Source organism: Cavenderia fasciculata, assembly GCF_000203815.1.
Source record: "Cavenderia fasciculata unplaced genomic scaffold Scf_Dfasci-G-o-33e01.r1-3, whole genome shotgun sequence".
Lineage (NCBI taxonomy): Eukaryota > Evosea > Eumycetozoa > Acytosteliales > Cavenderiaceae > Cavenderia > Cavenderia fasciculata.
In genome coordinates this window covers 478,986-503,967 of record NW_004457734.1, presented here as the reverse complement: position 1 = coordinate 503,967, position 24,982 = coordinate 478,986, and the positions used below count along the sequence as shown (strand labels likewise).

The following is a 24,982-nucleotide window of genomic DNA, read 5'->3' as shown; positions in this document are numbered from 1 at the left end:
ATAGATTATATTTGACCTAAGATTTTTCAAGACACTACAAAAAAAATATCTACCTTAGAAAGAAATTAGAAACTATAGTGAGCTTTGGAAAGAACAAGGTTTCATTGTTGAACTATTGTTGTTAGAGCAAGAGCAGCGACTATCGATCAATCAACAATAAGAAGACTCTCTTTTATATTGTTTTGTACATTTATTATATTATTTAATTTGTATATATATATATTTAACAACAAACATTAACAAACAACAAAACAAACCTATATAATAATATATATATATAACTTTTAAAAATGAGCAAGAATCTTTATATGTATGTTGGAATTGATGTAGATCCATCGATAGAGGTACCTACAATCGAGAATCAAAAGGATAAACTATGTGAAGCTCTTAGAGTGATCCCTCCCGAACCCATTGAAGACCCAGAAGATGAAGAATCAAAGAAACTAGATACAACACAACCAACAGTTGGAAGAGTAAATGGTAGTGGTAGAGGAAGAGGAAAGGGTGGTATAAGAAGACGTGCTCCAAACACTCATAACCAAGTAAAACCAGAACAACAAGTATTTACAGGTATGTATAAATACATAAATATAATCTTGAATGGATTATCTAAAACTAAAACTAATATTGATATATGCCTATTTTTAGAATTCCATTCAAAGTGGGTCGATTTTATGTCATTTAGTCATAATTGTGCATCACAAGATTCAACTACTTATTTGGGTTCAATGGTTAGTATATTTAATTATTATCTATTTTCTATTACTTGTTAGTATTTACAGTATTTTCTTTTCTCTGCTTTTTGTCTCTCTTAGAATATAACTAAATTTACAAGTGAATTAACACCAGTAATGAATTACTTTTCACAAAAGAAAATGAGAGTTCCAGTTTTGGTATTGAGACCAATTCTTTTAAAAGAAGAGAATGTGTTGACCGTGTCAGAGTATGAACTCTTACAAGTCAATATAGAGTCGGTGTCTGTGAGTGGAGGGTCGGGTGGAAAACCAGTTGAAACACTCTCCTTGCAACCAACATTCTACATTCACAAGTACTATCGTATCGACATTACCACTGGCGAGTACTTGACCAAGAATATTTCAAAATATGATAAAGAGACACTCAAGGGCATGCGTTCAACAACCAACGAGCTACTCCAAGTCGTCGACGACAACAACGAAGCATCTGTCCAATTGGCCAAGGATTTGGGTGTGATTGGAGCCTACACACCTACCGTCTCGAAAACCTTGTATGTTGGAATCAACGATATCTATGCCAAGAAAGTTCGTATTTCCAAGACCACTACACTCGACCAACTCAAAACAATAGTCGCCGAGAAGCTTGGCAAACAACCTTCTGATGTCCAAGGTCTCTACACTGACCTACACGATGGATATGTCCTCATTGAAAAGGTAGATGATCTAGAAGAACGTTCCAAACTCTATTTAATGATCGACGGAGATATTATTGGACGTACACAGTATGAAATTGCCAAGAAAGCTGATGCTGGTGTACCAGGTGCTGATAAAAAAGGTCAAGCAAATGTTGACGATTTTGGTCTTTTTGATTAAAATAATAATAATAATAATATTGTTGTATAAAAAAAATAAATTTAAATATTATATATATTATATATTATTGTTGTAATAATTATTACAATTCAAAACAACTCATATACCCTATTCATTCATTCATTCGTTTAGATAGATATTTGTTTCCATGATTCCTTTTCCTTTTTCTTTTGTTTTTTTAATATTATCTAAATTAACATATCTTTTAATCTCCTATATATATGAAAGTGAAAGTAAGGTGAGATAAGTGTATCAATCACATTATTCCATTCAAATGGTTCAAATGTTACAAATGTATCTAGTTGATTATGATTGGTGGAAAAACAATTTCGAAATTGACCAAATTTGTACAATTAAATAAACCAGCGTACGCGATGGGACTAAAAATACTAGTATAGGACGAGGACGACGACGTCGTTTTAATTATAGTTTGTTGTTGTTGTTGTTAAATTCAACCTAACCAGATTAGTACTCTCTTTGGACAAAGATAATTTCGATCATTACAACCCCACATACATACAGATAATTTAAAAAACAAACATAAATTTGAATGTACAAAAATGAATTGTGTACAAAAAAACAAAGTAAGTAGTATAGGTATTATTTCGAATTTCTTTATTATTATTTTATTATCCAAAGTACCCCCCACTTTGATGGACAATCGGTCTTGATAAAAATGGATTTTATTAATGTGTGAGCATTAGTGAGTGTGGGTGACGTGTGGTAATGCTTGGCGCACACATCATTCTTTTTATTATCTTCTATTCGTTCAATACATACATACATACAAAATAATAATAATAATAAGTCTATTCATGATATGTGGTGTTTGAGGTGTTTGTTGATCATGTCGTTGTTGTGCACACTCATGAATGTATGCATACATACATACACATACACAAACACATAATACTCAACAACCAAACATAATTCTATTCCTTCCTTCCCATCCGTCAGTCAGTCAGTCTATTCAATTATTATTATTATTTTTGTTGTTGTTTATTAGTGTTTTTCAAAATATTCTAAATACACTCTCTACCCATATTAGGAAGAAAGAATAGCAGCATCGAAACTAGACCACTCCACTCCACTACTCTCACCACTCACACACAGTCTCTCTCTCTCTTACTCTCTCACTCTCTCACTAAAATTACTTGGGAGGAGAGAGTGAACCGTCCTGTCTTCTCTTGAGCGGGGGTCCCACCCTTGGAAGAGTCAGCCAATCATATTAAACGATAAAAAATTTGTAGGTGTACTATTGTGTAGAGCAGGAACAACCTAAAAAATGAATACTTTTTAGACGATTGTATGTTGATGATATATATTGAAAGAAGAGGGGGGTGTTGTTATATTTATATATTTAACATATATATATATAGTCGTTGGTTTTATTTTGAATATATAGTACTATATACTTTTGATGTTATTTGTGGATGGATCAATTGAAGGATGATGGTTGGTTAGTTTACTATATTTTCCAATTTTTTCCAAAAATATTCTAGACACTAATTGTATACAATTAAATAATCTTTACTCCATCTTTTGACCAGAATTTTCAAAATTACTATAGCGCGGGAAATTGGAATTATCCACCCTCCCCATCATACCTACCAATACCTACCACCATAACCATCGTATCTGCACTTCACTTCATAGCAATTGTAATTGGATAGGATAGATAGTAGCATTGATTGTGTTTCCGCATTTGGTCTATTGATTTTTCAATTTTCGTACCTTTTTTTTTTTTGATAGTAATAATAATTTATTATACTAAAAGTTACAAAAAAAAAAAACCATACGACTGTTTTAGAATATAATAATAATCTCGATTTCACACCCTCCCTCCCCACATCATTTAATTTAATTTATCTCTGTCTCTTTATATACATATATATAATAATAATAATAATATAATTATATTTTGTTTTTTTTCACTTGCATCATCATCATCGTCATAAAAGAGTTGAATATGAATCATACAGCAGCAGGAAATAATTTTAATAATAATATTACTAGTAATCAAATATTTGATACTAATCGTTTAAATCCCAATCCATCAACTACTACTCCACCAATTTTAATACCTAGAATGGCAACATTAGAATACGATAGAACATCTTTAACATCATCTACTTCATCCTCATCATCATCATCTCCATGCTCATTATCATCAACACCTGGATCAACTTGGAAAAAAGCACAATTTCAAACAATGGGAATCAATGGAGACACTTTAATGGCATCTTGCCATTTAAATAATAATAATATCAACAATACCAACAATAATAATAATAATAATAATGAAAATCAAAGATCATTGGAAATGGGACAACCATTTACATCATCTGATCAAATATTAAATCATCAATATAGTACAGAAGCCGAAAAACAATTACATGAAGAACAAAGTAGTCATATTGAACAATTACATGAATACGATCTACAATTGGAATATCTTCCAGTCGAAATATTAACTACCATTTGTAAATTCCTTGATGTCAAATGTATAAAATGTTTATTCTTGGTGAATAGATTCTTTAAAGAAATGGCAGACGATGAAGATGTTTGGAAGGTAAATTAAAAATATTAATTCATTGTTTAAATAATTATTTATTAATTCTTATTTTTTTTATTCTTTCCATGTAGCATTTATTTTTCGATAGATTTGGACCAAAAAATATTAAATTACCTAAATTACATCTTTCATGGAAATCATTTTATAGGAGTCACAAGACTTACAAGGGTAGATGGGATACAATTAAAAAAGGTAAAATGGTACTTTCCAACAATGAAAGAACAGTAACTCACGGCGGTGATTATTTGGGAAGCTACCAATCAGTTAGAGGTTCTGAAAGAATTGAACTTGATTCTGGTTGCACCTATTGGGAAGTTTATGTTGAATCTTTAAAGTATGCTAAATATAAAAAAAGGAATAGAATGTATCCAACTTTGTTTATTAATATTTATTTTCTTATATTAGTTTTAATCAAACAGGATTTCATTTAGTAATTGGAGTGATACCAGAATCATTCCCAGTATGGCAATCATATTTAACTAGTAATGGAGGATGGGGGTACTTGGCCGATGGAAGAAAAGCAAACAATAGTGGCAATGGAGTACCATTTGCCAAACCATTTGCCCAAGGTGATCGGGTAGGATTGTTGGTCGATATGAACCAACATACACTGTCCTACTATCTCAATGGTGTAGTGCAAGGCGTTGCATTTAAAAATCTAGAGCAACCAGTCTATCCAGGTGTCAGTCTTTTAACAGGTGGTCAAAGTGTATCATTTATTGAAGATCCTTCATTCCCTAGATTATATCAGTAAAAAACTCTGATTAACCTCTTTTTCAAACAAAACAAAACAAACAAATATATTTTCACATCATAATAAATTGAATAGTTTAGTTTTCTCTTTCTTTGTATTGTAAATACTACTACCCCTTTATATATAAATATATCTAAAAAACAAAAAGAAAGAAATTTGATACAGACTTTTATGACTTTTTGTTTTATTCATTTTCAAAAGGACCCTTTGTTATTGTCCTTTTTTTTTTTACTTTCTTATTAATAGTACATTTTTTTTGTTGTTAATTTGGGATTATGTATTGTTGTTGTTGTTATTGATTGTATTTGTTGTGGAAAAGAAGGAACAAAAAAAAAAAAAAAAAAAAAATAGAGAGTGATTTCCAAACTCTCTCTAATTTTGATTATTTGTTTGGTTGATTGATTTTTGATTTGATTGATACTACTACTATAAATTAAATTATTGATTTCGTCGTGTGTAAGATTTACATTGTGATTGTTGGTTGGGGGAAAAAAAAGAGAATTGTTATTGAGAAGAATAGACAACAAACTTTTGTTGATGTGATGATTGGAAAGGAAGGAAGCAAGGTTGATATTAAAAAAAAAAAATCGGAATGTACGAAAAGGAAACAAACTTGATTATTACTTATTACTACTATTAATTATTATTACTTATTATTACTATTAATTATTATTACTTATTATTACTATTAATTATTATTACTGATTACTGATTATTTTTTGTTGTTTTTTGTTTAAACATTTGAAATGGCCATGGTTGAACCATGATAATCGGGATGAGATTGTTTAAAAGATAGAACATTGTGTAAAAATTGTACGCACTTTTGTGATAGAACCAAACCTTCTATAGGATTGGCACTTGATACTTCGTAAAGATTTGGTGCTACAACAATAGCTATAAAATAAATTAAATAAAAAAGGAAAATGAAATTAGTCATCAATCAATCAATAAATTATATAAAGTAATAATAACTTTTATGATAGTTACCTAAATTTTGAGCAGTCATCTTATTAATTGGAGAAAAAGAAGCAACTTTAAGTAATAAATCCATTAACCAACCAAGTAGATTTTTTTGCATATCTGGTAACTTGTTGACCGATTCTACGCATTCATCAACATCTTGACAATGGAATATTTTCTCTGTTGGAATTGAATTTAATATTGGTGTTGGTAATTCTCTATACCAAATCTAAATAAAAATAAAATAATTCTTTTTGGTTAATATTGATTTCCACTTTTTGATTGATCCATTTTTCTTTTTTGTTTTTATCTTTTTTTACTTTTATAAGTGAAGCAACAGTATTAATATCATTACTACTATTAAATTCATTTTTGTTCATAAATTCTTTTATACGCTTGATTTCAGTTTGTTCACCGGCTAGACGAAAGATACCTTCTTGTTGGAGACCACCATGTTCGATTAATGATCGTTTCATGAGCACTAATATGTTGGGTACACGGTATCCATCGTCTTCGACGAGTTCGAGTGTATGTGGGTCAATACCAAAGACACCGACCTCACAACGTATTCTAAAGGTCAAAAAGAGACTGACGCCACCTTCGAGACGCAGTGTAACCTTGTGGTTGATATTAATCTTTTGGTTGACAACCAACTTGACCTTGATGGCCTTTGTCTTGCCCTTTTCAATCGAGCCCGACGACGGACTAAACGACAATTGAAACTCTTTGGGTTGCGAAGGGTCAAAGTGAAACTTTAACTTGTTTTTGCTCATATTTGCAATGGTGAATTGGTCCTGTACCGTCTGTTTGAGGGGACATGGTCGCTCTCCCAAATTAAAATCCAATATGCTCTTTGAAATCTCGACACCTCCATTGTTGGCCGATCCAAGTTCATCGACCGTTGGTTTGGCTCTAAAATCGATCGATGGTGGTATAACCGCACTTGATTTTGATGATGATGATCCCATATCTTTATGTTTATCTTTTTATCTTTTTGAGAAGCTATAATAAATATAATACAAATACAAATAAATTAAATACAAATAAATTAAATTAATTAATTAATTAAAATTATTATTATTTATAGTATATATATTTTTAATTGGTTGTGTAAATGATGGTGATGATGGTGATGAGTAGTAATAATACAAGAACAAGAGGAAGATAGTGGTAGGCAGTGGTACAGTTATTATAATCCTTTCTCTCGTTTCTTTCCAACTCACAGAACAATTTATATTGTTAAAGAATGTAATGTTATAAATGAATGAAATCAATCTTATGTTATGTTTGATGATGGTGATGTTTATCTCTACCTTGTTGTTGTTGTTTTACTGTATTGCTGTTGTCGATCTATTTGTTGTTTTACTGTTACAGTTAGGATACTACTGCTGCTGACAGTACAGTTATTATTATTAGTATTATTTTAAATTATATAATATATAATTGTGCACACAATTAATTAACAACAACGATATATATATTTAAATGTATCGTATATTTCACTCACGTACACTCTCTCCTGATCACTTTTAAAAGAGTGCGTGTAGATAGGCAAGTAGGATGGGAGAGAGAGAGAGAGAGAGAGGGGTGAATTGACAACGATCATTGATTGGTTTTTAAAAGTGTCACTTTTCTTGTTGTTGTTGTTGTTTGTTGCGATTGTCATCAGACTGCTCCTACTGTTGTGTTTTGATCGTTTGGTTTGATTGATGATTCACCGGTTTGGTTGAGGGTTTGGGTGTGTTGAGTAGTTGAGAGAGAGAGAGAGCTTGGTTTGTGGTTGATTGTTGTTGAGATTAAAACAAAGGGAGACACCACTCTCTCACTCTCACTCTCAGCGACAGAGTTTGTTTGTGGATGACACATGTGAAAGTGTGTGAGGAGTGAGTGTGTTGGTTATTATTACTGACTAGTCGTCTTTTTTCTTTATTCCTATACCCTTTTTCTTTTATCTATCTGTTCTATCTATCTATCTATTTATCTATCTTTTATCTTTCTATTTCTATTATTCTACAACTTTATAAATAAAAATATCTATCTATCTATCTTTTTTTTTTTGTTAAAGTGTTGTTGCTGGATTATTATTGTTGTTTGTGATTGATCAAAACAAAAAACGGGGCGAAGTTTTACAACACGAACACAGAGAGAGATTATTTTAAAACCAAAAAATAAATTGGATTTCAGACCCAACCAAACCAAACCAAATTATCAAGATTGTATTGTTGTTGTCAATGAATGAATCATCAAGATAATAATAATAATAATAATAATTATAATTATTATTCAATTTACCTATAATGTGTCAAGGTCAGCTCTTTGATTCCTTTCTTAATTATATCTATTATTATTATTATTTATAATAATTATTATTATTATTGTTTTGGATGATAATATTATAATCCCAATACTAATTTAACTACTCATCATATGATTATTATTATTATTATTACTATCACCAACAAATTATTCTTCTTTTTTAGAATTATTATTATTATATTATTATTGTTGTTATATTATACACACCCACAATCCAGATATATATTCATTCGAGTGTGTAGTGTTGTGTTGTGTATGGTTTTTTTTTTATATTGCATTGTGGGGGGTGTCAATGCTCAAAAGTGGTCGTGAGGGTAGGGATGAAGAGGAAACAGTGTGTGGTGAGGGAGGGTTAGGGTGTGGTGGTATAGTGCGCGCGAACAGATAGATAATAGACACCACCTTGCATACCCAACCAATCAACCAATCAATCGATCGATAGTACACTTTATCAATCATATGTGATTAGCTGCTATTTATCCCAACACCCATCGACCGAATCATAAATACATATATATACATGACTGGATTGTATTTTAGATCTGTAAGTATGGTCGATGGTCTGTCTGATGTGTCTGTCTGATCTGTATGTTGTATTTGCAGGTGTATACTAGTTGTAGCTAGAGGAGTAAGACTTTACCATTTATATCTAGTTGAGGATAGGGATGGGTATGGATACGATAAAAAGAGTGGGTGGATGGATGGATGGATGGTTGTCGACTCTAATCGATTAGATCGATAAATAAAATAATAAATAAATAAATAAATAGATATAATAATGGTAGCTATAATAATAATACAGATAAGAACAAAAAAAAAAAAAGAGAAGAAAAAAAGTTTTGGGTTTGCTTCATCATGATCCTCAAACAAACAACAACCTTGTAAGGTTTCTTCCCCTTTCTTTGATTTTATATTTAATTCAGAGCAAGTCGATCTGCGCATGAGGTGGGTTTTGTGCCAACTCACACGATTTTTATGATAATCCACACGAAAGATTTAGCCTCGTGGAGAGAGATTTTTTTTCATTTTGGGGAGGGTACATGGTTTTAATTTTTGGTAGCAAGCAAAAGAGAGAGATATTCAAGAGATAGATAGAGATAGAGATAATTATTATTCATTAAATGATTATTTCTTTAGAGAAAGGTATTCTACAATTTCAGTGTAACCATTGATTGATGCTTCATCGATAGCATCGTTTGTTGCACCTTCAGTACGGTGCTCTGAAAGGAACTTTACAATTTCAAAGTGGCCCCATGCAGCAGCCCAATCTAAAGCATCAGTGGTCGCACCTTCAGTCCTGTTGAAATGTAGGAACTTTACAATTTCAATATAGCCGTTTCGAGCGGCCCAATCCATGGCCATGGTAGTTGCACCTTCAGTACGATGTTGATGTAGGAACTTTACAATATCTATGAATCCTTTTCGACTGGCTTCATTCATAGCTACTTTGCTGCATCCTTCAGTTCGATGTTCATGTAGAAACTAAAGTGTGTCAATATTATTAATATTTTGAAACACCTTCCAGTTGGAATACATATATATACTACATATACATACTCTGACAATATCTAAATGACCATATTCAGCTGCTTTATTCAAAGCATTTCTTGTACACCCTTCAGTTCTATTAAAATGAAGAAACTATATATTATATAATATATTATATATTTTTTTGAAAAAGATATATGTAAATTAGTTTTTTTTAAATTATTTGTTTAATTTTTTAACTATAGTCTTACCTTTACAACTTCTAACTGTCCATATCTAGCTGAATTTTCCTACATACATTCATGATGTGAATAATAAAATTGAAGAATTAAATATTAATTATTTCTATTTTTTTTTTTGTTTTGTTTTTAATTTGCTTTCTTTCTTTCTTACCATTGCATCTCTATCACATCCTATACTTTTATGATTCTCATGTAAATATTTTACAATATCAATGAATCCTTTAATACAAGCAGTATACATTATTATTGATGTCGAGTCTAGTCCCACCACATCTTTGATAGATTTTATCGACTTGACTATTGAGAGATTACCATTATTACACGCAAATTCCAAAAAATGGAATAGAAAATTATTGTATCCACTCGCAGGACACCTCTTGATTAGATATTCCAATATCTCTTGATTTCTTTCTAATCCTTTCATATATCTTTGCAATATATTCCAATTAAAGTCAACCAGAGTCGACCATTCCAATAGACGTTCAAGTGTATCCAATGTTGCATTACGATGACAACAGTATTTGGAGATTGCTCTTTCCAATACTAATAGATCGACTCTATCTTTAGGTAGATAATGACTTAGAAAGTGCCAAGGTAACCCAAACTTTGATATCATTTTAAGACGAGGTAATTTAATGATATCTTTTCCTTTTAGTGATCGTAGTTGTCGTTGTTGTTCATTTGAACGACTACTACTTTTGTAACCTTGTTCATTAACTTTTGAATACAACCGATTTGATATCACACCTATCTGATTGAATATCAAATGTCTAATGTATATCGATCTGAATATACAATGAAATGTTGTAGTAGTAACCATTATTATTATTATTATTATTATTAAAATAATTATTCTTAAGAATCGATTGTATGAATGGATATTTTTTTTTAAAAATTTAATATCTAGAATTAAATTAAATTACTCTAGTGATGCATTGTATATTTTATTTATGGTATACTTGCATAATTAATGACAACACTATTGTTTGTTTCCATATCTTTGGTATCATTGGCGGTTCCAGATTGCATTGTGTTTCTCATTCCTTACATTGAGAAAAGATACCATTCCCACTTCTACAAATATACCCTCTGAAGGATGGATAAAGGTTGTCTTTTTTTAAACAAACTAATTTAGCACATCGTGAACTAATTAGTTTACAATAATATGATGATGTGATTTGTTGTTTATTTTACATACTTTAATATTCTCCGTTCATAGCTTTTGTTGCTTTATATGGATTTGCTTTTATTGACTGGATGTGCTAAATATGTGCGTTGGTCCTGTCTTGAAGATACTTTACAATTTCAGTGTGACCAAACACAGCTGCCAAATCAATTGCCATGTTTGTTGCACCTTCACTACGATGCTCAGAAAGGTACTGTACAACATCAATGTGACCTTTTCCAGCCGCCATATCCATAGCCTTGGTTGTTGCACCTTCACTACGATTGAAATGAAGAAACTAATGTTATAATTGTTTGAAATATTATTATTTGGAATTAGTGTTTGATTATATTTTATGAATGTACGACCAACCAACCAACTTAAACTTACCTTTACAACCTCTAAATGATTATTATATGAAGCTTTATCCTATAATGCATTGATTGATTAATTAATTAATGTGTTATCATTCACGAAATTAGATATTATTTAGTAAATTATATCTTTTTTCCATTCTTGAATAATAATCTTACTTACCATTGCATCTTTACTACAACCTTTAGTTATACTATTATTCCCGTGTAAATACTTTACAATATCAATGAATCCATTACTACTAGCAATGTCCATTATGTTATGATGTTCTACACCTTTTATTGAGTCTATCAACTTTACAGTCGACAGGTGACCATATGTGCAAGCAACTCTCATTGCTTCGATGAGAAAGTTATTCTTCTCTTTTTCTTCATCTGGGCATCTGTCGATGAGATACTCTAATATCTCTTGATTGAATATATTCTTGCTATTTTCTTTTAAATAATTCCAATCAAATCCAACATCTGCGGTCGACCATTCCAATAGATGTACGAGTGTATCCAATGTTGCATTTTGATGACAGCAGTATTGACTAATCACCAATCTTCTTCTTTCCAATAGTATTGTATTGCAATCATCAGGTAGATAATGACAAATAAAGCTCCAAGGCATTGCATAGATTGTAATCATTTCAAGATGAGGTAATTTGATGATATCTCTTCCAATCAATGATCGTCGTTGTCGTCGACTATCATCTTTATTCAATCGATTTGATATCACACTTATCTGATTGAATATCAGAGCTTTGATATATTTCACTCTGATGATAGAATAAAATGTGAATATAGTAGTCGTTGTAGTGGTTGTGAGTATGGTCATTTTAATGATTAACAAAAAAAAAAAAATATTTAAATAAACATGTTGTATATTCAAGCTTGAATATTATTCTTATTATTATTTGAGTGATGACTATTGATATGACTTTTGTTTTGTGACTGTTTGTTTATTTGAAGCTTCTATAGCTTTCAAATGATTCTTGAGTTGATGTCTGACTTCAAAATAGCCACGTTGTTTGAAATGTCTTATGAGACTTTGAATTAATTCTATTGACAAGCTACCTAAAAGTTGTGAGACAAGAAACTCTACAATTTCTTGGGGACCATCTAAATTTACTGTTCTTTCGAGTAGTCTTTCAGTACATTCCTCTTTTCTGAGATTGATTAGAAATGATACTATTTCCAAATGTCGACGGTCGCATGCATACATAATAGCTTTTTTAGTACATCCTTCACTTCGATTAAAATGTAAAAACTAATAATCAATAATAAATAATAAATAAATAGTAATAATATTAATAATAATAATAGAGTTAGAATATTCCAAATTGAATACAAAATTCCAGCCTATTCCTTCTGTATACATTATTATTTTACATACTTGAACCACATCAAAGTGGCCATTTTCAGCTGCCCTATCCATAGCATCGGTAGTTGCACCTTCAGTACGATTGAAATGAAGAAACTTTATAAATATATTTATTTATTTATTTATTTTAATTTTTTTGATAGTTTATTTAAACTTTGAATTCTAAAATAATGATGTGGGTAGGGACGATAGACAAGATTGTAGTAATAATCTGGATTGGTAAAGCTCGAGCATTTCTCCCAACGACCCAAGAGATTTTCTCTTAGATCATGTCCATTTTCGAATGCAAATTGATCAGCTGCCATTTCAGTACTAAATTCATAACTGATACTATAATATAAAATAGGTAATCAATACATTTCCTATTGACAATATCACTTAGTACCAATACTTTTAAAATCAAATAAATATTATTATTATTATTAAAAATATTATTATTGAACAACTGATTAAATTCCATTCCACCAACAGATTCGAATTGAATTTGAATGATTGCTATGAAACAAATTGATTCTACACATGGTTTGAGAAAATTTGATACCAATAAATCCCATACTGCATGCCATTGCTTAACATGATATATTTCGTGGACTATCGAATCTAGTACGTGTTGATAGGTTGATTGATCATTTGAGTTTGTTAATTTGGTGATGAATATTTTTGGTAGTTGAATGACTGATCTATAAGGTCCCAACGAAACACAACTAGCAGAAGGACATTTGGGATCATAGAATTCTCTAATTATATCCAATGGTATTGAATACTTTTTAAGTAATGGTGAGAGTTTCATTAAAACAACATCACTCACTTCCTTTCCAACACTTTCCATTCTAAACTCTTTTGAATAATAATGACCAATCCTTATCTTTATATATCTTTTGAATAAATTGAAAAGATATAATATTCCTATAAAATTAGAATTATTCTATTAGAAACAATCAAAGTAATTTGTTATAGATAGATTACATACCAATTGATAACTTTTTATTATTTAAATAAAAAACAACGATGATTTCTCCAAACTTTTGTAAAGTGTTGAAAAGAACATCCTTAACTCTAAAGTCCCTCTTTGGGTTTGCAACCAATTTATTCCATGAAACCAATTGTTGTTGTGTAATTGTAGTGGTCAATGGATACATTAATAGATAAGAATAGGTATCTAGAAAATACAAAATAAATGTAAAAAATAATCCTATTCTATCATTCTAAAATATCAAAGTAGTTTGTTAACAACATCAAAATTAAATATATCTATAATTGTCAATATTGATCTTACATAAAGAACTAAAAGTAATAGTCTAGTAATTACAATAAAATAATCAACTATATCATTAATCAAATAATATTTACTGATTGATTTTAAATAAATAAATAAGAGTATTATTAGATTGAATTGAGAAATTTGATTCTTCACGCATCATCTCATTATCCTTTGCTCTTACATATAGTATAATAAAGTTTCATCTTTTTCAGGGGTAGGAGGAAGTAATCTATCCAAACATGTTATACTTTTTCCTATTAATTCTTTCTGTCTGAAATAAACAATGATGTATGTTATTACCTTTACAGATAAAAATAGTGATATAGTTAGATAAATATTCATTCCTTTTTATAAATAAATAAAAAAATAATAATATGATTATAATATACTCACTCGGAAATATATATGAACTTGCAATGGTGTGTACAAGATTTGTAAAACAAAGATCGATCTGATTTACCCCTTTTTTCATCAAACCCCCACATCAATATCGATGCTTGATAATAATAATAATACTTTTTTTATTTATTTGTTTATTATTATTTATTTGTTTGATTATTATTTATGAATGGTATGGTGGAGTACAAGTGACAGATAATAATTCATTTTGATAGCATTGTTGTATGTTCTTTCCACCACCATCCAAGTTGAATGGTATTGAACATCCGTTATAGTCTGCTGAGCCTGATCCTGAACCTGAACTTGAACTGGCCGACGATCCCCCTGAGGCAGATACTCCACTTGTGGCAGTAGTAGCACTACCATCACCTCCTGTGGCCGCTCTTCCAGAGTTACCAGAGTTGGCAGAGTTACCACCAGACCATCCGGTTGTCACACTCGTTGGAATATTCATATTGGAACAGTATGGATCACCGGATGAGTATTTACCAGTCGACAAGACACTACCAGCTGTTCCAGAGGTCGATCCTGGATGATTACCGTTAAAATAGGCGAATAGTATATTGTCGGTTTGGTTGCAAACAACAATACCAAATGACACAAAGTTGACTGGACCACTACCAGTAGACCCGGTTCCAGTGCCGAATCCTATACCTGATCCTGACAAGCCAGTACCAGTAGTTCCCAATCTACCACCTGGTGGTTGAGTTGGAACACCAACATTATCATTATCATCCTCTTCTTGGCCATTTAATTGATTAAAGTTGATAGTGTCCAAGAAATCAAAATACTTGTCTAACAAATCCATTGAACTAATCTTGTTGTCATGGTTGTAGTTGTAGTGTGGAAGTAAAACTGATCCTGAAGACCCTGAAGACCCTGATGCCGACGCCGTTGCCGATGACGAAGTAGCTGATGCTGATGGTGATACTGATGTAGCTGATGCAGATGCAGACGAATAAGGTGTAGTAGTGACAGAGGAAGAGGCAGAAGTACCCGTAGCAGCGATTGAACCTCTACTAATGGCCATACACTTGTAGGATGGGATCCAACGGAACCCAGTGAGAAGACTTGGATTAAGTTTACAGGCACTGTAGGTTGAGATGGACAATGAACGGGCTGGTAACGATGGCATTGTTGGTGAGCAAGTATAGGTCTTGTAGAAACCATTGACTTTTGAGACAGTGTTACAGACACCAGAAGTATATTGTGTGACATTGGCGGCGGTAGTTTGACATTCTTGATCTTTGTATTGTTGAACCGTAATAATGCTGTTATCAGCTGAAATGATCAGCTGAACTAAAATAATAGGAAAAAAATAAATTTTGATAATAATATTGAACAAGCTAAAGGGACAGACCACTTCCAAAAGTATTATTTTATTATTTTGATGGCTCCTCCTAGTACTACTACTGCATTTCACTCTATCATCAGAGCTAAATATATCAGACAATTGATATTCAATCATGTAGAAAAGATATCAAGACAATTAAAGACAGATGAAGACCCGGATGGTAGACAACGATCATTAAAAGGAAGAGATATAATCAAATTACCCTACCTTGAAATGATCACAATCTATGCAATGCCTTGGAACTATATTAAACATTATCTACCTAAAGATTGTAATCAAATACTACTGAAAAGAAGAAAAAGAGTAATCACTGAATACTGTCTTCATCGTAATGCAACATTGGATACACTTGAACGTCTAGTAGAATGGTGTCAAGTGGTTGGATTTGATTGGAAGTATTTAGAATGCAATAGTATCTATATAAATCAAGATGTATTGGAATATATAGTAAAAAGGTGTCCTGTTGACCAAGATCATCCATTTCTCACCGAGGCAATGGGGCAGGCTTGTAGATATGGATATTTCTCAACTGTAAAGTTGATAGACTCTATCAAAGGTGTACAACTTGATCTAGAAGCAATGAAAACAGCCATGGACAATGCTTGTAGTAACGGATTCATTGACATTGTAAAGTATTTACACAAACATAGAACTGAAGGATGTACTACATATGCAATGGTAAGCAAATTATTTAAATCAAAAAGACATTAAAAAAAAGAAAATAATTAATTAATTATTGTTTATTGTAGGATAATGCAGCAAGAGATGGACATTTAAATATTGTAAAGGTAAGTTTGATTGGTTAAAATTATAAAACAAACAATTTATTTATTTTTTTATTTTATAAATAATAGTTTCTTCATTTAAATAGAACTGAAGGTTGTAGTAAGGATAATATTCTATATAATGCAGCATCTAATGGTCATTTAGATATTGTCAAAGTATGTATTTCATTGATAATCAACTCAACAATTTAATATAATAATTAATTATTCAAAAATTTATTTAAATAGTTTTTATATAAACATAGAACTGAAGAATACTCTTGTTATGCTTTGGATCAGGCTTCTCGTAGAGGATTCATTGATGTTGTAAAATACCTTCATTTCAACAGAACTGAAGGTGCAACCCATGCTTTGGATTGGGCTGCTGAGTGTGGCCACACTGATGTAGTAAATTTCCTTCATGAACACCGTACTGAAGGTGCGACTACCAATGCTATAGATCACGCATCAAGAGAAGGATTCATAGATATTGTAAAATACCTTCATGAGCATCGTAGTGAAGGAGCATCAACCGATGCTATGGATTGGGCTGCTGGAAATGGACACATTGAAATTGTAAAGTTTCTTTCAGAGCATCGTACTGAAGGTGCAACCACCAGAGCTATGGATTGGGCTGCTGAGTGTGGCAGATTGGAGGTTATAAAGTTCCTTCATGAGCACCGAACAGAGGGTGCAACTACGGAAGCTATGGATATGGCAGCTGAAAATGGTCACATTGAAGTGGTAAAGTTCCTTTTTGAGAATCGTAGTGAAGGATGTTCAGAATCGATTATGGACAGTCCTGCTAGGAATGGAGACATTGAAATGTTAACCTATCTGGTTGAAACTGTCAAGGCAGAATGTCGATCATATACTTTGGAAGAATCATTGTTTTCTGGTAAATCATTGGATACATTTTATTATCTTTATGACCATTTCAAAGAGCAGAGTGATATTTGGACACCAGAGGTGATGGATAGAGCAGCAGAATTTGGTCACATTGAAATTGTAAATCTACTCTCTGACCATCGTACTGAAGGTGCAACTACCGATGCTATGAACAGTGCAGTTGCAAATGGTCATCTTGAAGTTGTTAAAGTATGTAAACAAATAACATTAATTATAAATAATGATCATAACTAACTTGGTGGTATTATTAGTTTTTACACTTTAATAGAAGTGAAGGATGCACTCTGAGAGTTATTGATTATGCTAGTTACCTAGGATCTCTTGAAATGATATCATTTCTAGTATTCAATGTCCTAAACAAAGAGGAATACGAATACGATCAAGAAGAATTACTACTAAAAGTATCAGATAAAGGACACTATGATATTGTCAAATGGATGCTCGAACAACAATTTAGAGATACTCTGGGCGAAGAATCAATTAAAAGAGTCATAAAAGAGATTAAACTCCACAAGAGATACGGTGATCATTTTGAAGTCAGACAACTACTCAAGAATCATTTGAAACAGATTCAAGATACAAATAATCAAGAATAAATAATATTATCCTCTCCTCTTGCTGCGACTGCGAATGAACTCCCACATAACCACTATGACTATGATGTGGGGATGATCTACCATTTCATGAATCTACCCATAGATCTATGCAGTTGACTGTTCATTTATAATATTGATAATAGAGTGAGTACCAGCAAGCACTACATGTAATGCTGTTATGAACCGAGTGATCTGATCTACCATCTGTCTTTCTGCCTTAAACGAAAGTAAGGCGAGCAAGCCCAATTTTTTTTCAAAGATATTTTTTTTTTTTAATTGTTCACAAAGAGGCTGACGCACGAACAAACAAGACGATCAAATTGTTCACTCATTATTTGTAGTAATAGTAGTTTGTTTATTTTATATATATTATTCACTCTCAATTTTATTATTCAATATCTATCACAAGATACGATAATAAATTTGTTTTTCCCTCTTCCTTTCATTATACTACATTATATATATATATCATTAAAAAATGTTACAAATCGTCATTGGTATTGTAGTCGCACTTGTTTTAGTGTCATTATTTAAAAAGGTATGAATCATCACAATCAATAAATCACACAACACACATATACACACCCTCACAATAGTTCAATCATGATCTAATGTTGTGTGTGTTTGTGTGATTTATTGATCAAGTATTTAGTATATCTTCTAACATGTCAATACCTACTCTCTTATTATATTATTTGTAGAATGTACCAGGAACACCACCAATGATTGGAGCCATACCATTTATTGGATGTTTCCACAAATTTGCCACCAATCCATTGAAATTGGTGAGAGATTCATACGACAAGGTGGGTGATGCCTTTACTCTCTACTTGATGGGTTTCAAGATGACTTTTCTTATTGGACCAGAGGCACAATCTGTCTTCTTTCGTGGTTCCGATGAAGAGTTGAGCCCCAAGGAAGCATACCGTTTCGTCACACCCGTCTTTGGCCCAGGCGTCGTCTACGACTCGCCCACTGAAGTCATGTACGAGCAACTCCGTTTCGTCAAGAACGGTTTGACACTTGCCCAATTGAAAAAGGCTGTTGGTATCATCTCTGAAGAGGCCGAACAGTTCTTTGAGGAAAAGTGGGGAGATGCCGGCGAAGTCGATCTCTTGACCGACATGAACAAGCTTACCATTCTCACCGCCTCGCGTTGTTTGATGGGCCAAGACATCAACAAGGCCCTCGGACAAGCCTCCAACTTGGCCGATCTCTACCACGACCTCGAGGAGGGTCTCAACCCCATCTCGTTCTTCTTCCCCAACCTCCCATTGCCCTCGTTTGCCAAGCGTGACCGTGCACGTGCCCAAGTCGCCGCCATCTTTGACTCGATCATCAAGGCGCGTCGTCAATCGACCGAGGAGCGTGACGATGTGCTCCAAGTGCTCATGACCTCCAAGTACAAGGACGGCTCGGTGCTCGACGACGAAAAGATCGTCGGTCTCATGATCGGCCTCTTGTTTGCCGGCCAACACACCTCGTCCATCACCTCGACCTGGACCGGTTACTACATGTTTAACAACCCCGAATACCTCGCCGAAGTCATGAACGAGATCAAGACCATCCACATTGACGAGTTCAACGGTGAAATCAATTTCGACGGTCTCCGTAAGATGACCCGTCTCGAAACCATCGTCCGTGAAGTTCTCCGTCTCCACCCCCCTCTTATCTTCCTCATGAGAAAGGTCATGGAACCAGTCCAATACAAGGACATGACCATTCCAGCTGGCCATCTCGTCGCCGTCTCCCCATCGGTCGGTATGCGTCTCGACACTGTCTTTAAGAATGCCAACGAGTTTGATCCAAAGCGTTTCGATGCCGAGCGTGCCGAAGACAAGCAACCATTCTCGTACATTGCCTTTGGTGGTGGCAAGCACGGTTGTCCAGGTGAAAACTTTGGTTTCCTTCAAATCAAGACCATCTGGTCCGTCCTCCTCCAAAAGTATGACCTCGACTTCGGACCCATCCCACAACCAGATTACACCAACTTGGTAGCTGGTCCAAAGGCTCCATGTATGGTCAAGTTTACCAGAAAACAAAAGAAATTATAAATAAATAATTAATAATAAATTATTATTATTATTTTTTTTGTAATACTTTTTGAAAAAAAAATACATTTTTCTATTCTGTTTCCATATCCACTATCTTTATATTTATCCTTGTCTTTATCTTTCTTTGATTGGTTGGGTACGATATTTTTCAAGGAACTTTATAATTTCTGTACCATTTGCAACTGCCCAATGCACAGCAGAGGTTGATACACATTCACTACGATGTTTATAAAGGAACTTGACAACATCCAAGTATCCACCTTTTTTAAGCTAGCTGCGAAATCTAAAGGATTGGTTCCAACTTCAGAGTTTCACATGTAAGAACTTAACAAAAAATGAAATGTAAAATTGGATGATGAGTAGAGGAGTGTTAACATGTTGGTTTGAATAACTTTGAATTAATATTATGTATATTATAATATTATACATACTTTGACAATATCTAAATGGCCATATTCAGATGCCCAATCCATCGCCTTTGTTGATGCACCTTCAGTTCTATTAAAATGAAGAAACTCTACAACTATAAATTATTATTTCCAAAAAAAAAATGTGTTATTATCATTATTGAAATGTATAGAGATCGATTATTACAAACTTAGTTTACCTTTACAATCTCAAAATGGTTGTCCATTGCTGCTCCATCCTACAATAATTGCTGTTTGCATTTCCTTAAGATCTAATTGTACATCTTTTATAGAGTCTATCAATTTGACAGTTGAGAGATATCCACACTCACATGCAGTGTTCATTGCTTCAACTAGAAAAGAGGTGGTACTATTTCCCATGGAAGGATATCTCTTGATAAGATACTCTAATACATCTTGATTGTCTATTGCATAACCATTCTTTCTATTTAAATACTCCCAAATCAAAGTCAACTTGACACCATTCCACTAGATGTTCGAGAGTATCCGATGTTGCACTTTGGTGACAGCAGTATTCACTAATCACTCTTTGTCTTCTTTCAGGTAGTATTTGGTCTCTATCAGTTGGTAGATAATGACAGACAAAGTGCCAAGGCATTGCATAGACCGATACCATTCCGAGAAGAGGTAATTTGATGATATCTCTTCCTTTTCGTGATCTTCGTCTACCATCATTATTACCTTTACCTTTTCTACCAGCCAATCGATTTGATATATCATTGATATGATTGAATATCAATTGTCTAATATAAATCGATCTGAATATACAATGAAATGAGGTGGTAGTTGTGGTAGTTGTCAGAGTACTCATTATTATTATTTATGATATTCAAAATCTGCAAAGAGTATTAAATGATGCATTGCTGCAAAATGAGATAGGATATATTATTATTTTACTTTTAAAAACAAATAATAATAATAGTAATATCCCATGACGACAAGACAGGGTAAACATGAGCACATGAGGAACCAAACGAAATATTATTCTAAATCATTTAATTTAATTATTCATTTTAGGAGTCTGCTGGACAAATGGTACCATTCTCTAAATAAATCTCGAGTAGATGGATAATCTTTGTGTTTATGCATTGTGTATCTCCTTTGATTGTTTCAATGAATCCTTTTCCCAACTGTCCATGAGCTCCAAATTGTGAGAGAATCAATCTGACAATATCGTAATGTCCCTCTCTAGAGGCAACGGTGAGTAATTCTTTTGGATTACATTGATCTTTTCCTACACCGATGATAAAAGTTGCCATTTCCAAATCTCCATTGCTACAAGCTCGAAGAGCGATAGGATGGAAACTGAAACTTTCAGTTCTATTAAAGTGTAAAAACTTAAGTAAGGTAACATTTATATTGTTAGAGGGAGGATGGATGATATTAAATTATATAATATAATTATTAATTATGTGTTTATATAACATACTTTGACAATTTCAATGTGACCATTCATCGCTGCCCAATCCATCGTCCAATCGGTTACACTTTCAGTTCTATTTTCATGAAGATACTTTACTACATTAATGTGTCCATTTTGAGCAGCCCTACTCATAGCATGATTTGTTGCACCTTCACTACGGTGTTCTTGAAGAAATCTTACAATTTCAATATGACCATATCCAGCAGCCCAATCCATAGCATAGGTTGTGCAACCTTCCCTACGATTGAAATGAAGAAACTTTATAAATATCGATTTTAAAATCAATAATATTGGTTAATTAATTAATCAAATCTATCTTAAGATACAAAATCAAATACATATACATACTTTAACAATTTCTAAATGACCATTTGGAGCTGTATAATCAAGAGCATCTGAACTACACCCTTCCGTTCTATTATAATGTAAATATTTTACAATGTCAATGAACCCTTTACTACTAGCAATATCCATTGGTAACTTTTCCAATTTAATATCATCTTTAAACATAGAATCTATCAACTCGACAGTAGATAGATACCCTTCTCTACATGATACGTTCATTGCTTCGGTTAGAAAGTTATTGTTACTATTTGAAGATTTTGCAGCAGCAGTAGTAACAGCAGCAACAGGATATCTCTTGATGATATACTCTAATATCTCTTGATTGGTTATTATTGATCCATTTAAATCCAAATACTCCCATTCAAAGTCAACTTGAGACCATTCTACCAAGTGAACGAGTGAATCCAATGTTGCATTGGGATGACAACTGTATTCACTAATCACTCTTTTTCTTCTTTTAATTGTTATTCTATCTTTACAATCTTTAGGTAGATAATGACAAACAAAGTGCCAAGGTAACCCATACTTTGATATCATTCCAATAAGAGGTAACTTGATGATATCTCTTCCTTGTAATGATCGTTGTTTTCTATCATCATCATAACGAATATTACCTTTATGCAATTGTTTCATTATACTACCTATCTGATTGAATATCACATGTCTTATATATTGTACTTTAAATATACTATGAAATGTAGTTGTATTTGTAATTGTAGTTGTAGTTATTACTACATTAGTTGTAGTCATGTTACAGCTATAGTATAAGTGTATATATATATATACTTCTATAAAAAATCTGATTATAATGATTGACACAGCGGCTGAGGAACATTATTAACCCCCAAAACTTGCAAGTTTGATAATAATATTTTATTTATTATTATTATTTGTTTGTTTGTTTGGTTTGTTTGATTATTATTTATGAATGGTATGGTGGAGTACAAGTGACAGATAATAATTGATTTTGATAGCATTGTTGTACATTCTTTCCACCACCAAACAAGTTGGGTGGTATTGAACATCCGTTATAGTCTGCCGAACCTGATGCTGAACCTGAACCTGAACTTGAACTGGCCGACGATCCCCCTGAGGCAGATACTCCACTTGTGGCAGTAGTAGCACTACCATCACCTCCTGTGGCGGATCTTCCAGAGCTAGCAGTAGCACCAGTACCACCAGACCATCCGGTTGTCACACTCGTTGGAACATTCATATTGGAACCATATGGATCACCGGATGAGTATTTACCAGTCGACAAGACACTACCAGCTGTTCCAGAGGTCGATCCTGGATGATTACCGTTGAAATAGGCGAATAGCTTATTGTCGGTTTGGTTGCAAACAACAATACCAAATGACACAAAGTTGATTGGACCACTCCCGCTAGTATCCCCGGTTCCAGTACCGAATCCTACACCTGATCCTGTCAAGCCAGTACCAGTAGTTCCCAATCTACCACCTGGTGGTTGAGTTAGAACACCGACATTATCATCCTCTTGGCCTCCATTTAATTGATTAAAGTTGATAGTGTCCAAGAAATCAAAATACTTGTCTAACAAATCCATTGAACTAATCTTGTTGGCATGGTTGTCATGGTTGTAGTAAGGAAGTAAAACTGATCCTGAAGAGGCTGATCCTGATGAGGCTGATGCCGACGAAGCAGATGCCGATGCCGACGTACCGACAGAGGAAGAGGCAGAAGTAGCAGTACCAGAGATCTCATCTCTTCTAATGGCCATACACTTGTAGGATGGGATCCAACGGAACCCAGTGAGAAGACTTGGATTTAGTTTACAGGCACTGTAGGTTGAGATGGACAATGAACGGGCTGGTAATGATGGCATTGTTGGTGAGCAAGTGTAGGTCTTGTAGAAACCATGGACTTGAGAGACAGTGTTACAGACACCAGACGTGTACTGTGTGACATTGGCGGCGGTAGTTTGACATTCCTGATCGTTGAATTCTTGAACAGTGATAATATCATTGTTCGAGTTGCAAGTCACTTGTTGTCCTTGGACACAGTCTCCCGATTGCATAACAATTCCACCGATACTTGAACTATCCAAATTACATTGTGGTTCATTATATGTTTCAATTGTCACCCATGATGATGATGTTGATTGGGCAGTAGTAGTGGAAGTAGTAAGAACTACAATTGTAAATAGTAGTATTACAAATACAAATAATCTATTATTATTAATAAGGCAATACATTGATTTGTTGTTGTGAAATATATATATAAGAGGATCTCTTCATGAATGGAAAAGACAACTATTTATAATCATCCATCATAGGAGTTTGTTGAGTTGATTTGAAGATATTAATTATCTCTCGACGGAACCATTCAAAGCAGAATCAGATACAACAATCAAAAAAAATCTTGTCGGATATGCAATAGACATTTCCTCTCTTACCCCGATAACAACAAGATCTTTGTAGAGATCACATTTCCTCTCCTACCCCGATAACTGGTGAAATTTCAATATTACTATTCTGAATCTTATTCTTCTTATCACATTTATACAAAACTATTTGAAATACTACTACGACAAATACAAATACTACGACACCCATTCCTTGATCAACCAACCTCAGTTGACAGAGTGAGGTGCAATTTTTTAAAAGCAGGAAAAAAATAA

General features: G+C 33.0%; 12 protein-coding genes across 12 annotated transcripts; 4 read left to right on the top strand and 8 right to left on the bottom strand.

Moving 5' to 3' along the window:
• Nucleotides 1-290: 290 nt before the first annotated feature.
• Nucleotides 291-1,568, top strand: DFA_04419 (uncharacterized protein; the record flags this gene model as incomplete). The annotated part of the gene is made up of 3 exons (XM_004360095.1): nt 291-570; nt 649-731; nt 816-1,568. The coding sequence occupies 3 exons, from the start codon at nt 291-293 to the stop codon at nt 1,566-1,568; spliced, it is 1,116 nt and encodes a 371-aa protein (XP_004360152.1).
• Nucleotides 1,569-3,537: 1,969 nt separating this feature from the next.
• On the top strand, nt 3,538-4,897 carry DFA_04418 (uncharacterized protein; the record flags this gene model as incomplete). The annotated part of the gene is made up of 3 exons (XM_004360094.1): nt 3,538-4,140; nt 4,215-4,477; nt 4,549-4,897. The coding sequence occupies 3 exons, from the start codon at nt 3,538-3,540 to the stop codon at nt 4,895-4,897; spliced, it is 1,215 nt and encodes a 404-aa protein (XP_004360151.1).
• Nucleotides 4,898-5,630: 733 nt separating this feature from the next.
• gacA (RhoGAP domain-containing protein) lies at nt 5,631-6,825 on the bottom strand (the record flags this gene model as incomplete). Its single annotated transcript, XM_004360093.1, has 3 exons — nt 5,631-5,791; nt 5,885-6,086; nt 6,178-6,825. 3 exons carry the CDS (start codon nt 6,823-6,825, stop codon nt 5,631-5,633), a joined length of 1,011 nt encoding a protein of 336 aa, XP_004360150.1.
• A 2,473-nt stretch (nt 6,826-9,298) lies between these two features.
• Nucleotides 9,299-10,723, bottom strand: DFA_04416 (uncharacterized protein; the record flags this gene model as incomplete). The annotated part of the gene is made up of 3 exons (XM_004360092.1): nt 9,299-9,655; nt 9,731-9,814; nt 10,055-10,723. 3 exons carry the CDS (start codon nt 10,721-10,723, stop codon nt 9,299-9,301), a joined length of 1,110 nt encoding a protein of 369 aa, XP_004360149.1.
• Nucleotides 10,724-10,851: 128 nt separating this feature from the next.
• DFA_04415 (uncharacterized protein) lies at nt 10,852-12,262 on the bottom strand (the record flags this gene model as incomplete). Its single annotated transcript, XM_004360091.1, has 5 exons — nt 10,852-10,946; nt 10,967-11,049; nt 11,200-11,366; nt 11,459-11,497; nt 11,606-12,262. The coding sequence occupies 5 exons, from the start codon at nt 12,260-12,262 to the stop codon at nt 10,852-10,854; spliced, it is 1,041 nt and encodes a 346-aa protein (XP_004360148.1).
• A 90-nt stretch (nt 12,263-12,352) lies between these two features.
• DFA_04414 (uncharacterized protein) lies at nt 12,353-14,411 on the bottom strand (the record flags this gene model as incomplete). Its single annotated transcript, XM_004360090.1, has 6 exons — nt 12,353-12,694; nt 12,821-12,904; nt 13,179-13,714; nt 13,779-13,967; nt 14,085-14,106; nt 14,370-14,411. 6 exons carry the CDS (start codon nt 14,409-14,411, stop codon nt 12,353-12,355), a joined length of 1,215 nt encoding a protein of 404 aa, XP_004360147.1.
• Nucleotides 14,412-14,631: 220 nt separating this feature from the next.
• On the bottom strand, nt 14,632-15,997 carry DFA_04413 (uncharacterized protein; the record flags this gene model as incomplete). Its single annotated transcript, XM_004360089.1, has 2 exons — nt 14,632-15,762; nt 15,956-15,997. The coding sequence occupies 2 exons, from the start codon at nt 15,995-15,997 to the stop codon at nt 14,632-14,634; spliced, it is 1,173 nt and encodes a 390-aa protein (XP_004360146.1).
• Nucleotides 15,998-16,053: 56 nt separating this feature from the next.
• On the top strand, nt 16,054-18,091 carry DFA_04412 (uncharacterized protein; the record flags this gene model as incomplete). The annotated part of the gene is made up of 5 exons (XM_004360088.1): nt 16,054-16,500; nt 16,572-16,610; nt 16,677-16,763; nt 16,836-17,684; nt 17,747-18,091. 5 exons carry the CDS (start codon nt 16,054-16,056, stop codon nt 18,089-18,091), a joined length of 1,767 nt encoding a protein of 588 aa, XP_004360145.1.
• A 478-nt stretch (nt 18,092-18,569) lies between these two features.
• On the top strand, nt 18,570-20,145 carry CYP51 (cytochrome P450 family protein; the record flags this gene model as incomplete). Its single annotated transcript, XM_004360087.1, has 2 exons — nt 18,570-18,629; nt 18,793-20,145. 2 exons carry the CDS (start codon nt 18,570-18,572, stop codon nt 20,143-20,145), a joined length of 1,413 nt encoding a protein of 470 aa, XP_004360144.1.
• A 114-nt stretch (nt 20,146-20,259) lies between these two features.
• Nucleotides 20,260-21,384, bottom strand: DFA_04410 (uncharacterized protein; the record flags this gene model as incomplete). Its single annotated transcript, XM_004360086.1, has 3 exons — nt 20,260-20,382; nt 20,577-20,668; nt 21,255-21,384. 3 exons carry the CDS (start codon nt 21,382-21,384, stop codon nt 20,260-20,262), a joined length of 345 nt encoding a protein of 114 aa, XP_004360143.1.
• Nucleotides 21,385-21,586: 202 nt separating this feature from the next.
• On the bottom strand, nt 21,587-23,091 carry DFA_04409 (uncharacterized protein; the record flags this gene model as incomplete). The annotated part of the gene is made up of 3 exons (XM_004360085.1): nt 21,587-21,910; nt 22,003-22,254; nt 22,345-23,091. 3 exons carry the CDS (start codon nt 23,089-23,091, stop codon nt 21,587-21,589), a joined length of 1,323 nt encoding a protein of 440 aa, XP_004360142.1.
• A 172-nt stretch (nt 23,092-23,263) lies between these two features.
• On the bottom strand, nt 23,264-24,917 carry DFA_04408 (uncharacterized protein; the record flags this gene model as incomplete). Its single annotated transcript, XM_004360084.1, has 2 exons — nt 23,264-24,530; nt 24,868-24,917. The coding sequence occupies 2 exons, from the start codon at nt 24,915-24,917 to the stop codon at nt 23,264-23,266; spliced, it is 1,317 nt and encodes a 438-aa protein (XP_004360141.1).
• Between the last annotated feature and the right edge of the window lie 65 nt (nt 24,918-24,982).